This window comes from Phalangium opilio, unplaced genomic scaffold (assembly GCF_054372755.1).
Source record: "Phalangium opilio isolate 3A_F unplaced genomic scaffold, DU_Popi_V2 ptg000037l_1, whole genome shotgun sequence".
NCBI classification, from domain to species: domain Eukaryota; kingdom Metazoa; phylum Arthropoda; class Arachnida; order Opiliones; family Phalangiidae; genus Phalangium; species Phalangium opilio.
In genome coordinates, this window is record NW_028324160.1 from 200,347 (window position 1) to 216,557 (window position 16,211).

Here is a 16,211-nt window from a genome sequence, read left to right on the forward strand (position 1 = left end):
TTTGCACTGCGAAAGCTTTGATCATCAAGAAACAAAAATATTCAAACTATGCGACTGTCTCTAAAGTTTAAACATATCCTTCGGAGATAAACTATAAGTTATAACTTAATAATCATGTAAAGCGAAGACAGGTCGAAAGAAGAAGCTAGAGAGGAAGAGATAAAGATTTGGTTCGAGGAAAGCTTTCATTCACTATAGAGACACACTTTCTGTTAATACTATTTGCCGTTGCTACAACACATTCGTTTGTGCCTGAAATGAGCTTTGTTTGGAAAGTGTTAGGCCTAATTGTTTCGTAGTGTTTATTAAGGATTCGTTTTAAATAACAGTGAACTTGTGTTTCTAAAAACAATAATAATAATATAGAGTGATAAGGTTATTGGTTAGACTGGTAATACATGAAACATTGGTTGCAAAGTTTGAAATAAGGTGATCTAGAGTATATTGGCATCTTTGGCCAAATCGTAGAACATTGATTGTTCATTCTTCAAGAGAGCGTCTGGAGAGTCGAATTCCACAATTCGTCCCTGATCGAGAACCATCACCCTATGAAAAGTTAAAAGACATAAAAATAGGTAATCACATTGGTAAGCCTGTCAAATAGTTTGGTATACTAACTTGTCGTAGTCTAAGATGGTGTTTATTCTGTGCGCGATGGTGATGATGGTGGAGTTGGCGAATTCCTTCTTGATCGTCGGTGTCCATATCGACAGAAGCCGTCGCTTCGTCCAAGATCAGGATCTTGGTGTTCCTCAACAAGGCACGAGCCAAGCAGACCAACTGACGTTGACCGACGCTCAAGTTGTTACCTCCTTCGGCCACGGGGTGATCCAGTCCCTGCTCGAGTGACGCCACGAAGGACTTCAGGTGCGAATGTTCGAGGGCGGCCCACAATCGCTGGTCGTCTTGTTGACCCAATGGATCCAAGTTGAGTCTGAGTGTGCCCGAGAAGAGGACGGGCTCTTGGGGGATGATGGTCAGCCGCGACCTCAAATCGGACAAGCCCAATCGCTGCACTTCCACTCCGTCTATGACGATCTGACCTCGCACCCTCTCGATGAGACGGAAGAGTGCCAGCGTCAGCGACGACTTTCCGGCGCCTGTCCGACCCACCACGCCCACCTTCTCTCCGGCCTCGATCCTGACATCGATGTCCTTTAAGACTAAATCCAATCCTTCTCGGTATCTGGTGCTGTAGTCCTGGAATATGATTTGTCCTCGTTGAGGCCAGTCAGCTGGGGGTTGAGATTCTGGTTTCTCCCACTCAGCCTCGGATTCCAAACGACAGTATTCGTCAACTCTTTCTATGGAGACAACATTTGTTTCCAAACCCGTAAAGGCAGTGATAAACACTTTGATCATCTCTAAAAGCTGTTAGATCAATATATTAAGTACCTGCACAATTCATTATCGAAAATGTGGGCTAATTTTTAATTATCCAAATAGTTTCAAGAATTTAATATCTTTCATAGATAAGATTTGAATGTAAGGAAAATGGTATATCACCAAAAGCATGTATATTAAAACAAAAAGTTTCGACCAAGCAAGGGATAGGGTGAATGGTAATTCTAAAAAATTATAATATTTTCAAAATAGGTATTATTTTATTTAATGATAATAGAATATATTTTTGGTCAAACCCGTTTCCCCAATATCCTACTCCCTTTTCACCCGTCCTGTTTCGAGTCGCAGGAAATGGATATAATTTCGAGAACTTGGCCTATTTATTGCACCAGCAGATTCTAGTATTTTTACTATTTTGAGGGTACTGATGGTGAAAGTGGAAACATGGTTCCCTCAATTCGTTTGAAAGTCCGAGAAAAAGTAATATTCTACTAAGTAAGGTGTCTTAAATTTAATGAACACGGGTTCGTTAAATTAAAGTTACACTTTGGGTTTCCTTCATACTAAGCTAGGTTCCCACTTGACCGAAAATGACGACCAAAAAGTATAGCGCTGAGTCAAAAAATTGACTTACGCAGGCCTTCGACGGTAAGATTGAGTTCGGTTCACACATACGACCGAATTCCGACCGAAAAGGCTGTCAACCGATAGTCACGTAGCACGAGTTGGATTTGGGACTCGGACCCAGAAAAACTTAAGCATTGACCTTTGATTTTTTCCCTTGATGGTATTTTAATGAGGGAGCTTACCAATACCAAATGCAGGTCAGAGAGATTCAAACTCAATAGTTTACATCATGCAAGCATGGCAATTAGCGAGTTGCGGCAATGGCGATTGGCGAGTTAAAAAATCCCCTATTATGACGTCAAAAGAAGCTTCATCCCGAATAATTTTACGTCGGTCTCTGCGTAAAAAATAGAACACCATTTCTGTCCGACCGAAAGCTGTTTCGGTTGCGTTCTGCGCATGATGTTTTACCACAAAGGTATTTGCGCAGTGTTTCCCACTCGACCGAATCCAAAAATCAAAATAAAGTCGATCAGTTTGGACTGCGTTCGATAACGGAAATTTAATAGAATCGACTCAAAAAAGGTATATTTGTTGCTATACTTTAGCAGAAGCGCTCTTTGCAAAAGATGACAGATGAGAATTTAATTTACCAAGGTGTGACAGGTTCTTTCGTAAAACAAGGGATTTATTTAATCGTTGCCTTCGTTAATCTGATTAACGTAGGCAACGATTTAATTTTAGAAATTACATCTATCCCTGGTAAAACGTACAGTTTAAAGTTCTTTCTCACTAGCGAAGGTTTATCGAGTAATCGGTTTTACAATTGCTTATGATCAAAATCTGTTTTTTGGATTATAATTTTTAAAAGCATAGTAATTCATTAGCAAAGTAACGCGTTTCATATTCTAAAAAGGGCTTGCCAATGCCACGTCGTGAAACGGCTTTTTAACAAATTCTTGAAAACGTAGCAGAATTACACCTTAACTAGCTTCTATTCTTTACGAAAAAAGTACAAAAATGGCGGAAAATTACACTACTTTTCTCTTCGCTATTTCAATCTCTCCCATTCAAACCAACTCATAGAATTTCATCTCTTTCTTAATACAGTAACTACCCCAGTTATGTGTTACTAAACACGGTGTATGGGGTGTACAAATTTATAATAAAATGTTAATTCAGAAACTATTCGTCCGTTTTGTATCATCCCACTTAGGCGGGGTTTCACTATCCCACTAGCACCAAGAGTTAAATGAACAAGTCGGGAAACCAAAATAAACCTCTCCGAGCCGAGACGAATTTACATTCCAAACACAGGTCCGCCAGCCACTGAGACAAACCGGAAATACATAGTTCTAATCGGCGAGATATTGCCATGATCATTTGTAAAGTTTAAAGCGTTTAATAAGTTCCTGCGTATCCTCAATAATTCTAATGAGGACCTAATATCTATCACTTAAATGTGTATTTAACTTTCGGCTCTGTCTGAACCGTTAAGACCTCCTATAACAGGACATGAAACAAGGTCAATTCTGGTTAAAATCTAGGTTATCTTATCTCATAGACCCAATCGTTTCAACCCGTATGGAGAGATGAAGAATTAACATCCTTATTATTTAATGAAGCTAAAAGTTACGTTTACACTATATATAAATGTAGTAAAGATGAATTAAAAAGTAAACACCAAATTTTAAATGTTAATATCAAAAGATGTTCTTAGAATATTGAGATGAAACAGAGCTTAGTAGCTACACAACTACTAAAAGAATCGTAATGCCGAAAAATATTTAAGTATTTCCATTTAATATTCTGCAAAAAGAAAATGTTATCGTTTTGTAAGAGATCTTTTCATCCTACTCGCTTTATATTAACTTTGATATGCGTGTAGTGTTTCGATTCAGATGCAATCTTCATTACTCGTTTTATATTAACTCTCACTTGTGTCAGTACATAGAAATAAGTAAATAATTAATTAAATATAAATGATATTAATTATTTTAATCGCCAGTAAATAACTTTAAAAATAGTTAAATCGTTTAAAATAAAGTTGTTCCTATTATCTTTCGAAACTTTGCTAATATTGACGTTTAAAGTGAAGGGTACCCCTACTGCCCGCTTTTTTCAAATTTTGGGGTATATATACGATTAGTTTCCATTATAATAACAGATAAAAACGTATTCGCGTGAACCGATGGTGGAAAACCTGCCATTGGGAGGCTAGACGTTTCTCGTAACCCTAGCCGCTCGGCGGCGCTCGCCGCGTACATCTTAAGCCTAACGACGACGATGGAGTAGAAGCCAATGTTACAGATTGGTGCCTATGTGGTAAAGACGAAAGACCAGTAGATGGTGGTGGTAGAAGCCAATACTGCAGATTGGTGTCTACGAAAGACCAGTAGATGGTGGTTGTTAGACGCCAATGAGGATAGATTAGTGTGTATGTGGTATACACAAACTAGTGTCCATGTGGAGTGGACGAAAACCAAAACTGGTGTGGGAACTTAAGTAAAATAGCCAGCGGAGACAATCACAATTTTCCAAATTTCCGTGAACTGTCAATGCAGTCCGGAAATTGGGAACACGTTTGCTCTGATACGCAAACTGCGAACGCGGTCACGTGGGGTGTGACACACAGACAGACACACACACGTCCAGTGCAATACCTCTCCGTGACGTCATCGTCACTCGGAGAGGTAAAAACTAGTGGAGATTTTAGCTTAAGTGAAAAAAACATTTTCATTTACTGGCTTGGTCTTCATTGGTAGCGCTTACCCGATCGGCATTAGCCAAGATCAATCCTACAAAATCAGTTGACAGAGTCCCTTTACTCAAAATGATGAATATTGCGGTGCAAAACATCAAGCAATTGCCCAAGATATTGTGGCGTACTGTCAGCCATCTGGAAAGAAATTGCATTTTATTGACTTGGAGAAACGAACAGCCACTAGGGATGCTCGCTTTGCTTGACATCCACTGCCCGATTTCAACCCAAAGGTAAAAATGAGGTGTAGATGATGATAAAAGGCTGTCGCTCCAAAACGAAAAAGACGCAATTGAAATAATCAGTGAATGAGACACCTTTGCGTCATGTTCATCATGTAGTTAGCGGAGGTGCATTCGTCGATTAGTTTCAGGAAGTGTCCTTCGAAGTTCTGTCCGGCGTCACACGCCCTGATGACAGTGCTGCCAGCCACTGATCCTCCCACGTGCGAAAACAAGAAGGAATTTCTCAAGCTTGTTATCCGCTTGAATTGACGATTGCTCGACATCAAGAAACGCTGCAAAAGATGTGGAATAGAACTTCAGTTTTAGAAGTTGCTAGTGGACGCGTACACACGCGTGCTTTCTACACTTTTTGCAATAAATTATATTAGTGCCAAATCACTTTAAGCGGCTAAATATTTCTCGTCGCTTAATAAAGTTTCTAAAAAATCTCATAAAATATTTGTTAACTTTTTGAAATGTCGATAATAATCTTGCTGTTTAATTCCGTGTTTAACCACGACGAGCGGCTATCCCTCACTCGATACGAATATCTTGTTTAACCGCCACAATTTACAATTGAGAGTGATAATGAATAATTATTTATGACAGTAGTCAGTAGACTAATCGAGTTCCTACCTGAAGTAAAAGGTATCCAACGGCAACAACAATGCAGGGAATTATGAATAATGGTAAAAATATTGCAGTTCCTATTGGGTAAACAACTAAGAGAATCAATCCCCAATTGGTTAGATTTATTATTCCAGGTAATTGCTGGTCGAGGGCGTCGAAATCTTGGGAAAAACGATTGAGTATCCTTCCAACGGGGGTCGTGTCGAAGAAGGACATGGGAGAACGAGATACGCTATCGACAATTTTCCCATGTAGACAGTTTGCCGCTCGAAGACAGCGAAAGACGTTGATGATTACGGCCAGAGATCCCGAAATGGATTGGCCTAGACCTAGAACCACTAAAACCGTTATACGGGTTGCCTTTAAGCCTGGGTTTGCTTTAAAATCTTCTTTGGAGTCCGCGCACCACAGAGACAGCCAGTACATTGACGCGAAATTGAGGACAATACAACTGGTGTCTGCTACTTCGAGGAACACACACCATATCAAACCGTAGGCTTTAAAATATTGTTTGTATTGCGATATGGATATCTGCAATGCGAAATAACATTATCAGGAAGAAAAATGAGTATAGAGAAAATTAGTTCTCTAGATGCAAAGAAAATCCAAACTCCCCTCGTGTATTAAAGAGCACATACGTTTCCTTCTTTGAGCGTCTCTTTAGTCATGAGTTTTGCATCATCTTCATCTGAGACTTTTCCTTGGGATGCAAGATGAAATCTCTCCGATTTGACATTTAACGTACTACAAAAATTTCATTTATATCAAAATTCATAAATTAGCAAAGCGTGTTCAGCCATGGAGTCTTTATCATAAGAGGAGCAGTAAGCGAGCCAGTTTTTATTCACTTCTAACCGACCCCAGTCTGAGCTATATTTCAAGGTCAATTTAGAACAAGATGACCCAAGCCACATCGTATGATCGTAACGTTGGTCCGCGACAATTTTGTCCTGGGACAAATCGATCCCGGGACACTTTTGTCTCGAGACAAATTGGTCCGGGAACAATTGGGCGGGAACAATTGGGTCTCGGGACAAATTGGTCTTTGGAAAAGGTGGTAGCTAATTAATAGGAGAATATTTTGGAAATTGTGGCAACGAATTATTGGGATCCATTATACGATGTGGCTAAAAAAATCGCTCTCCTATACAGTATTTACGAGAGGTATTTCTATTCATGCTTCTGTCGGTAAGCCGCGTGTGCCTTTTCTTAGTGGCGAACATTCCCTGTCAGTAGGCGCGCTTCGTAGCCTAGACAGAACTGCGGTATCCTCGCATGAACGTTCTATATAAACGAGTCGACCCAAGGGCTCGTAATAGTAGCCACATCGTACGAGTGAATAGCCCCTCTATACCTACCCTAATGAGTGGATAACCCCTCTATAACTTACCCTAATGAGTGAATAACGCTATCTTTTACAATGCTTAAATGATTTACCGTGCATAAAATCAGAGTGAATAGCCCCTCGATGCCCTACCCTAAACAGTGATAAAAACTTCTGCCCGGTCGGTATAAATTTATTTAATATGCTTTTGCCTCTCCACCCGCGAAGTTATATCTTCAGCTGGCCTCGGATGGGATCATGACTCCTAGTTGAAGAGATAGAGGGAGAGAGAATTGGACCGTGCCTGTGAAAAACCTCTCTCTCCGAGTATAGCGCTTTATTCGAGACCGTTTCTAAACAAGCGATTTTAGCCGAGCTGGGCTGACAAGTGAAAGGTCTGCGGTTCGATTCTCCGTGGAGGAAGGAAAGTTAAAAAAATAATTTCCTCCCTGTATTAAGTTTAAAACTCCACCTGTGAACTGTAACGTTAACTAAAAAGGAAAATATTTTCTCTCGACGTTCAAAAATGACGAACGAAAAATTTGATACTGCCAAAGGCAGGACTGTGACACCCCTACTACTACAAGAACAACAGGGCAGGTCAAACTAAGAGCCTCATCGTAGATGTACATCATACGATGTGGCTAAAAAGATTTGCACGTTTGGAAGTTGTGAAAGTGAATCAAGGAAATTGAAATGTAAAACATACGTTTCGTACCCTTCCCAAACGATCACTTTTGTTTACGTTGTACCGCTGCGCGCGTACCCTGCTAAATTGGCGGGCAACTTCGCACAGACTTTGTAAGCAGAAAAAATATCTCCCCGTTCCTTGACCTTCTAGATTGATGGTTAATGATCCCCGTAAGCCCCGTACAGCATATCCAATATATAATTTTATGGTTCCGACCTTGGGCTACTCCCAGCTAGTCCCTCGAGCTGATCGAGACCCGGGGACAGACAAATTGAGCACTGAAAAGCTAGCGCTTACCGCTAATATTACAATTCACTGCTTCCATGGTTAAACTTGAAAGAATAAATTAAATTTAAAATATAAGCTATCTCTACAAACAGTACACGTCCACAAAGTTTGCTCGGTTACTTTGTACATAGTTATCTTGCATGACTTGAAGCCCTTTCTCTTTTCTACTACGTACTGGCGGTAGAAAGTGTAGACATGGATACAAATCTACTCACGATTGTTCTTCTTTATTCTCGTCGCTCATGTCACTCATGTGTTGCGCAAAATAATCTCTGGCCATTCCCTGACGACTCAAGATTTCGTCATAGGTTCCCCTCTCGATGATTCGTCCGTTGTTCATGAAGAAGATCTCATCCACTTCTCGGATGAAGCTCAAATTGTGCGTCACCAAAACTCTCGTCTGTAACAAATTAAACTACCATTTGTCGAGCGAGAAAATAAGTTCCAAACAAAAGCAGCTATCAAATGAGAGCGACTCAATAGGGTTTATTTTCCCTATTATCGAAGCTGCAAGTATTTTAATTAAAATCTATGAAGCTTAGATAAATATGTATATACGAGATATCAAGTGAACTTTGTTCCACAGTAAAATAACTGATTATTTTCAGAGACACCATATTCAACTTCTATCAGGATTTAAATGAAAGAGCTCTCTAACGGATGCTTAGCTTAGCGCTTTCATAAAAAATATAAAGAGTAGCGTTAATTACTTTCTTTCGAAGTAATCCATTTGGCCCGATGACTTCGTTGAAGAGATGTTTGGCCACGTGCGAGTCAACCGCCCCCAGCGGGTCATCAAAGAGATACACATCGTCATCGCGATAAATTGCTCTGGCCACGTTGACCCTTTGCTTCTGACCACCACTCAAGTTGATACCCTATTAAGGAAAATTAGTAAACAAACACATTACTAACAAAAGCAGCCATCTATGTAACTATGAATGAAACGTCGCAACGACAGGATTAATTTAATTCCTTCTTATCTCGTGTACACTCTTTTTATATGGAGTTACCATAATACAAAATGCACTAATTTCAAACAAGTTCGGAAACCAAAACAAACATCTTTGAGTCGAGACGAGGACTCTCTACCCAATTAATATGTTTTTCTTAAATAATTAAAGAAATATAATTGATATTTTAAGCTGTTCGTAAAGGGAAATAAAAATCTCTCTTGTATTTTTAGCGCCCGATTTCTATTAGGCGCTGAAGGGAATTAAAGACGTTCCACCAAAGACGTGGAATAGTGGACACTTAAATAAGAAGATTATATACATACTCTTTCTCCGATTTCTGTTTCGTCGTCAGCGGGTAGTTGGTCGAGGTCCGGTTGTAGGGCGCACGCGCGTATGACTTTGTCGTATCTTTCTTGGTCCATGTCGTCGACGAAGAGTATGTTCTCTTTGAGAGAGGCGTTCTGAATCCAGGGTTGTTGAGTGACGTATCCCACTCTCCCGGCCACTCTCACCTCCCCCTCCACCTTCTGCATCTCGGAAACCAGAGCGGACAAGAGGGAAGACTTGCCACAACCAACAGGACCCACCACGGCCACCAAAGAACCACGGGACACTCTCAAGTTGATGTCCCGAAGAGACGCCGCTGCATTGTCTTCCAAGTTCCAACGAAACGTTCCCTTCTGAATGTCAATTGCTGAAATTTTCACAAATGTAAACTAATGTTAACATTGGTCAAATTTGACCAACAGTGAGAGTTTAGTTCAAAATATCTGGGAACATTATAAAAGAACGACTTGTTGATTGGCTTATATTACAAATAACAGTAAATAGTTGAGTCTTTGAGGGGTTTCCTTCAAAATTGATTCTACTACTAAGACAAAATTCCTTTTGATATAAAGCTACCTTGGTAATAAACCTGATTATTATGGGAGGATATTTTCAGTTTATACCAAGTCTCCGGATTGTGGATTAAGTTCTCAAGAATTTCTTTTCCTATCAATCGGCTCTTTTTCGCGCTTCTATCTTTTAACCACAATTAATTTTGAACTTAAATTCATCCGCGTGTGTAGGCATACCTGCCGGAAAGCAACCTATCTCGTTTTTTCACGTCCCTAATTAAATTGACATACCACATTGGACGTCGCTCGCCATCTTCTCCACGTAACGCTTGGTTTCCCTAAGACTCAACAAGTTTGCAATTCTCCTTACCGAGACGTGTGTCTGTAAAGAATATCTTAGTGAACTTGCGTCATTTTGAGATGTTTTAACTAAAGGGAAGGTCAACGATAGAATCCTGTACGATTCTTTGTTGGGAAAATGTTTTGTTCTACTTTTTTAATTACACCTAGACATCATAGAAAAACCCTTTGAGATATAAGAATTTATGCAAACTACTAATTTCGCACTTTTAGATCCAAATTTTAAAAATACGCTCCTTTTTACTAGCGACACCGTCAATATAGGTTCCATTTATATCCAGTGGTAATGGGAGGGGTTGAATAGGCCGGAACAAAGACTTTGATTTTGAAAGTTCCAAATTGTTTTAGTACGTTTCTTCAGCCGCGAGCTGTCGTTAGTAAAAAGGCACGTTTCGTTATATCAACTTTTAAGATTATTATGTACCAATAGTTCAAATATTTCCAAAATCCTGAAACTTTCAAATCTTTGATAATCGCGAGCCAGTTAACGTATTAACAAAAACAGAAGTGACAGATATCAAAATTTTCTCTTTTGAAGACATGATTATAAAACATCAATTATTTTTCGACCAAAATTACTTTAGTAAAATTATTTTATCATGATACATGAGCATCATTTTATAAATAGTAAGCGTTTTAATTTTATTTTCTCTCAAAAATTTAGTTTTAGGTTGAGTATTCGGCTCTATAAGGAGAATAAATAGAAATAATATCGTTGATAGCTGATAAAACAAAAACCGCGTGCAAACTTAACAAAACATGTTCGTTAAGTGGGGTGGCGTAGCGGTTAGCGCTTACGCCTCGCAGCAAGAGGATCCCGGGTTCGATCCCAGACTGTGGCACCGGGTGAAAATCTGGGAACAAATCCTTCCGCGTAGAGTTTGCAAGTTCTCTCCCCGCTTGTTAAAACGAGGTGTTATGTTGTTAATGTTATTAAGTTTGTTAACCCTTTTTAAAGTCACAAATTATAGGAAAATCAACCACTAATATTTGGCGGTACTTTAATAAATCTATTAAAGATGGCAAAATAACTGGAGAATGTTTTAAATGTTTAAAAGTTTGATAAACTGACTCAAAGCTCACTTAATTGCTAGTTTTATATTTTTCCGATTAGCGGAAAATTTACAACCCTATTTCGGCCAAACGTCTTAATGTTTGGGCCTACGGGGGCGCCGTCTTCATTCCAGAGGATGGTGGACCGTTTGTTCTCCCCCTTAGTAACGAAGGCGTCAGCGCATATTTGGATGACGTAATCATCATATCCCCTAGTTTTGAACCACACCTCGCGACTTTATCCAAGGTATTTTCCACATTGAAAAATGCCGAGCTCACTATAAAAGCGAGTAAGACCAAAATTTTGTCAAAACGAGACGGTTATTTTAGGTTACGTGGTTACGGAAGTAGGAGTCACGGTTGAACCGGCTAAAGTCTCCGCAAGTTCTCTCCCCGCTTGTTAAAAGGAGTTTTCCTCCCCGGTCTAGCCCGGTTTCTCCTTTCCACCAAAACTTGCAGAGGTTAACGGTAATAGTTAGTATAGGGCGTTGTAGGTTAGCGGTGGCATAGGGGCTAGAAACCACCCCTCTATGCATTGTAAAGGGACCCACCTGTAAACAAGCCACAGGCTTAGTGTGGAAATCCCTTCATAGACAATGATTAGATTATTATTATTATTAATTTTGAAGTTTAAAAAATATACTTGTTGTACATCTCTCAAAAGATCACGATCAATCTACAGATCTTTTCGACACTAATAACTACATCACAGTCAAACGGCCTAGGTTATTTTCCGCTTCCAACATTAAAATATAAAAATTTAAAAACCCAATTTTTAAGATATCCGAGTATATGAACCTGAGTTTGAACCACCTAAAAGCAAATGTTAGTGGAAAATAAACCTAGTATCCCATAAAAGGTTCGTCGAGATACTCTTTTTTTCTAGATCTACTATTGAGAGCAAAATAATTGTGTAAACAATGTTGAAAAATATTTAGGGCAAAAGAAATTTTGGTGGAAAAACTAAGATATGATTTTTTTCAAAACGTTGATGTTTTATAATCAAAAGAGAAAATTTTGATATCTGCCACTTCTGGGAATCAATTTTCAACACTTATCGTTTACACTTTCGTGTCTTTGTCTGCAAAGAAAGTTTTTATTAATATCTGTTACTTCAGTCTTAATATTATTTAAAATTGTTTAAAAAACTTAGGAGAGAAAAAGTCTTAGGGCGTTGCGCATCCATTAGTTAAAGCGTTTGAATTAATCAAAAATCTATTATATAATTGTAACCTTCAATAGAGCATTTCATCCATAAAACTTGAATTAGAATTACTCAAATTGTTATTCAACCACTAAACACTAAAAAAGGCGAGTTTCGAACGTGTTGTCAATTTCTAATAAAACAGTGTATCGTTGAAAAAGTCGAAAATCGAGGTATTTTTGAAAAATTAAAACTAAACATGCTTAACATTAATTTTTCCGAATAAAAAGTAGAAAATAACCTAATACAAAGATCATATGATCATTTATAACCTTCTCAATCCTAAAGAAATGTATAGTTTTTGTAATATACGTTCTACAATTTGACTTTTTTTTATAAAAATTGCCATATTATTTCAATGGGAATTTTCGAGTTTTTTTTCCAAAAAGGCTGATTAATTTTGTGTAATTGAAAACCACCCTGAGCAACTTTATCTTTTATAAAATAAACTATTAGGCCTAGATGCATTGCTTTGAAATTTTAACCACATATTGTGAGCCCGGGTTGTGGTTCTATTGAATTTTTCAAAACAGTTAATACAAAGCAGAAAAATGTTACATCCAAAAACACTCCTTATACATTAAAGGCAGTATGAAGTCTTATCTAAGAGAGCTAGCGCTCTCCTAGAATAGAATAGAATTTTGTATAAGAAACAAAATAGTAGATTTATCTTTTGAACCTCCCTGACACCGTTCTTACCAAAACTAGGGTATTTATTACATCCGGAAAAGTAAGCATTGACATCGCTAATAATCGTACCAACTGGAAGCAGACGAAAGCTTTCCTCGAGGTGAGAACGTTATGGTCGTCAATTAATACGTACATAGCAAAACACGGTGTAGTTATCTAAATATTGAGAAACAATATTTGTAGGAACTTAAAATCAATATGGAGGTAACAGAGTGTGTAAGCCCTGAAACAAAAAAAAGAGGGAGAGATGAGGACCGCCATCATACATAAAACCGAGTTCTTATCTCATCACTGAAATGTGGCGTAATCGTCGTCGTGAGCCTGTCAAAAGCGTGGAGATTTCAGGGATATACGCCTTTTTGAGTCGAGTGAGAACGCATGGTGAAGAAACTGATACGGAACTAAAATCTTTAAACCTCAATGTTCCCCCATTATCGATAATAATAATCAAATTCTAGTAATTTTTTACGTTCGTACCAAAATAGGTATGAGACCAGCTATGAATATATTTAATGCATAGAAGAGGGCTTGTTTCTTCAAGAGTGCAATTTCTTTCTTCCTGATTTCAAGAATGATTCTGTGGAATGATCTCTCCCAGGCGTACAACTTCAAGACGCGGATTCCGTTCAGGATTTCGCTCATCATTTTCATTCGCCTGTCCTTCAGCTTCATCAACTCAATCTAATGAATGAGATAATTAAAGAAACCATTCGCAGAATCTTCATTGGTCATGATATTGTAGTTAAGCGTATGGTTCAAATTACGGTCTATTGGTGTTTTAGGTGGATAACATTTACCTGCAATTCTTTGCATTTCTTGGTGCTGAGATAGTTCAGGGGAAGAAGAACGACAATAGGTACGATGCCAGCAAAGGCTGAAGAGCCCAGTTCTTGGTACATGAAAGCGAAACACAGCACTAATTGAACCGGGACCGACCACAAGAGGCCCAGTTGCAGCGAAAGAATTTGGAATCTGTTCGTGTCGACGTACATCGTGTTCAGTACTTCCCCCATTGTCAGGTCACGCCGATCGCTGCTCGTCAAGCGAAATGTCTGCTTCGACGAATCTCATTAATGAACTAGCGTCCCATAGATAATACTTTCTTACTTTTTTGTACAGAACGTGCATGGTGGCGGATTTGAGTCTCAGTCCTAGTTTGGTGTGGAAAATGGCGCTGCCTTCTTGCAACAAAGATTGCGCGAGACCGGCCGAACCGTAAAGGCAAGCGTAGAAAATCCCCTTCCACCAAGGGTCTCCGCTCGTCGAGTAATCAATAATGGAACTGAAAACACAAGTGATTAAACTGGTTATCTCGGTTCCAAAGTTTACTTAATTCATTGCAGCGTGGCCAACCACTTGCAATTTAAATCTCTATTAGAATCGGTTTTAAAGAATGTTCAGAAGAACGAAAACAGTTTGGTTAACATATCTGACCCAAAGAAACCGAAAATGTTATTGCTCATGCGATTGAACCTTTCTCGACGCTTCAGTACTAGCAAAGATCCAAATGAAGCTTTAAATGAAAACCATGTAAATCTCGTTCTTTTAATTAGAATTTAATCTTATATTCTTGATTTCCCATAAATAATCACTTATGACGTTTAAAAAGTAGGTAATATAATATAAGCTTTGTCTATGAAGGGACGCCACACTAAAGTCTGTGGCTTAATTGTTTACTAGGTATAGAGGGGTGATGGCCCCCACAGCTGACCAATAGCGCCCTATACCAAATATCACCGTTAGCCTCAGCAAGTTTTGATGGAAAGGAGAAACCGGGTTAGACCGCGTAGGAAAACTCCTTTTAACAAGTGGGGAGACTGAAGGACTTGTTCCCAGATTTTCATCCGGTAAAATAAGTGAAATTGTTTACCCTGTCAAAAGGGCAGGACCGATAGACACTACGTCGGACAGAACTTGAAATACCACTCCAGCAATTAAGCAAGGCCTGATTGTCCTCAACAAGTGCCAAGCGATGGATTTGCATTGATATTTGGTGCAGTTTCGATCTTCAGAAAAATTTTTCATTTCCATTTCATCGCCGTCATTTGTGGTCTCATCTTTGGGTTTCCAGTGTTTTTCGAAAATGCGCGAGACAATCAGCGCTCGCTCCGCTTCATTCAAGCCGTACACATCCTGTGGCTCAAAGTTTTTCTTATTCCAGCCTTTCCAAAGGGCGCTACAATTCGTTAAAAACTTATTCTACTAAGGGTAATATATAAGAACTCAAGAACGGGAAGATATTAACCTGGTAAGCCATGAATGAACCACGCGTGAACAAAACGATGCATCTTCTTCCCTCGATTTCTTAAGATATTAAAAATAATCATCTTTTTGTTGAGAGCATATGTTTCATAACAGGCATACAAACAGTTTATAGGAGCGACCTGTCCTGACCGCGCGTTACTACAAACCAAGAAACTAGCACCGTTTAAAATACGTCAGAGTTGGGAGGCTTGACGGATAGTATTCAAGGCCTACCCACAAAACTAGCTTAGAAAATACCATGTGACATATGCTGGCACAATGGTTCCTATTAGCTGTACGCAATTCTGTTACTATGTATGACACTAAAACTTTACTAAGAGCTAAATCGAGAAAAACAAGCGACAAGGCTGGAGCTCCTACTAACCAGTATCGAACTTATGTTACATAAATAACTTATTAAAAATAGATGAAGAATTACCACTTTGACTTCGATTGCGTAGGTGTGTTTTTCGTAGTGCGGAGAGGCGTCACTTAGTGTGTGCAAAACGAGGGTAATTACTACTAAAGGGTAAATTACCGACTCAATTACCAACCCGAAATAGTCATCTTTGTCGTTCTGAAATAATACACATTTTTATATATTGACGTAATATTATTATTATAAAATGCAAAAGAAACCTTGCCTTACTTGTAAATAGTATTTAATGATGGTGGATCTCAGTGTGACAGTTTGCGTTAGTGTTAAGAGGAACCAAAACAATGTCAGGATTCCGGACAACACCGCGCCACCCCCTCTGCCGTAAATTACGAGGAATAACGCCAATATCTGCAAGATGTGACTTCAAATTAATTCGTCAAAACGTGATGGATATTTTTGGCAATAGTCTTACGTAAGTTCCAAATTGAAGAACGACCGCCAAATTGTCAACGACTTGAAAATCGCCGTGGTATATTTGTTTTCCAAATTTCAAGACGCTAATTGCGGCCAGTAACAAAACCGAGAGCTGAAAACACAAATCAAAAAAGTATTACAGTGGCAAGAACGCGCGTCTCGTGCTAAGCTAGATGTACAATT

General features: G+C 38.9%; 1 protein-coding gene and 1 pseudogene across 2 annotated transcripts; both read right to left on the bottom strand.

Annotated features, from left to right (window-relative positions):
- Positions 1-417: 417 nt before the first annotated feature.
- LOC149682824 (multidrug resistance-associated protein 1-like) lies at positions 418-15,188 on the bottom strand (annotated as a pseudogene). Its single transcript, XR_016384130.1, has 14 exons — positions 15,177-15,188; positions 14,802-15,130; positions 14,039-14,213; positions 13,729-13,983; positions 13,409-13,612; positions 12,941-13,087; positions 9,916-10,006; positions 9,689-9,808; positions 9,109-9,479; positions 8,540-8,707; positions 8,045-8,229; positions 6,165-6,270; positions 619-1,371; positions 418-546 (listed from the first exon to the last, which is right to left on the bottom strand). The product of XR_016384130.1 is annotated as a multidrug resistance-associated protein 1-like (transcript).
- On the bottom strand, positions 4,455-6,063 carry LOC149682825 (ATP-binding cassette sub-family C member 2-like). Its single transcript, XM_089871197.1, has 3 exons — positions 5,533-6,063; positions 4,990-5,189; positions 4,455-4,810 (listed from the first exon to the last, which is right to left on the bottom strand). Exons 1-3 carry the CDS (start codon positions 5,950-5,952, stop codon positions 4,648-4,650), a joined length of 783 nt encoding a protein of 260 aa, XP_089727323.1. The 5' UTR covers positions 5,953-6,063; the 3' UTR covers positions 4,455-4,647.
- Positions 15,189-16,211: the final 1,023 nt, after the last annotated feature.

Bases quoted from the DNA above. Each gene is read 5' to 3' on its own strand.
- LOC149682825 (XM_089871197.1), bottom strand. From the start codon at position 5,952: ATGTACTGGCTGTCTCTGTGGTGCGCGGACTCCAAAGAAGATTTTAAA. The intron at 5,190-5,532 runs GTAGGAACTCGA...CATCTTTTGCAG, and splicing joins TTGGATACCTTTTACTTCAG to CGTTTCTTGATGTCGAGCAA. The intron at 4,811-4,989 runs GTGTCTCATTCA...ATTTCTTTCCAG, and splicing joins ATGATGAACATGACGCAAAG to ATGGCTGACAGTACGCCACA.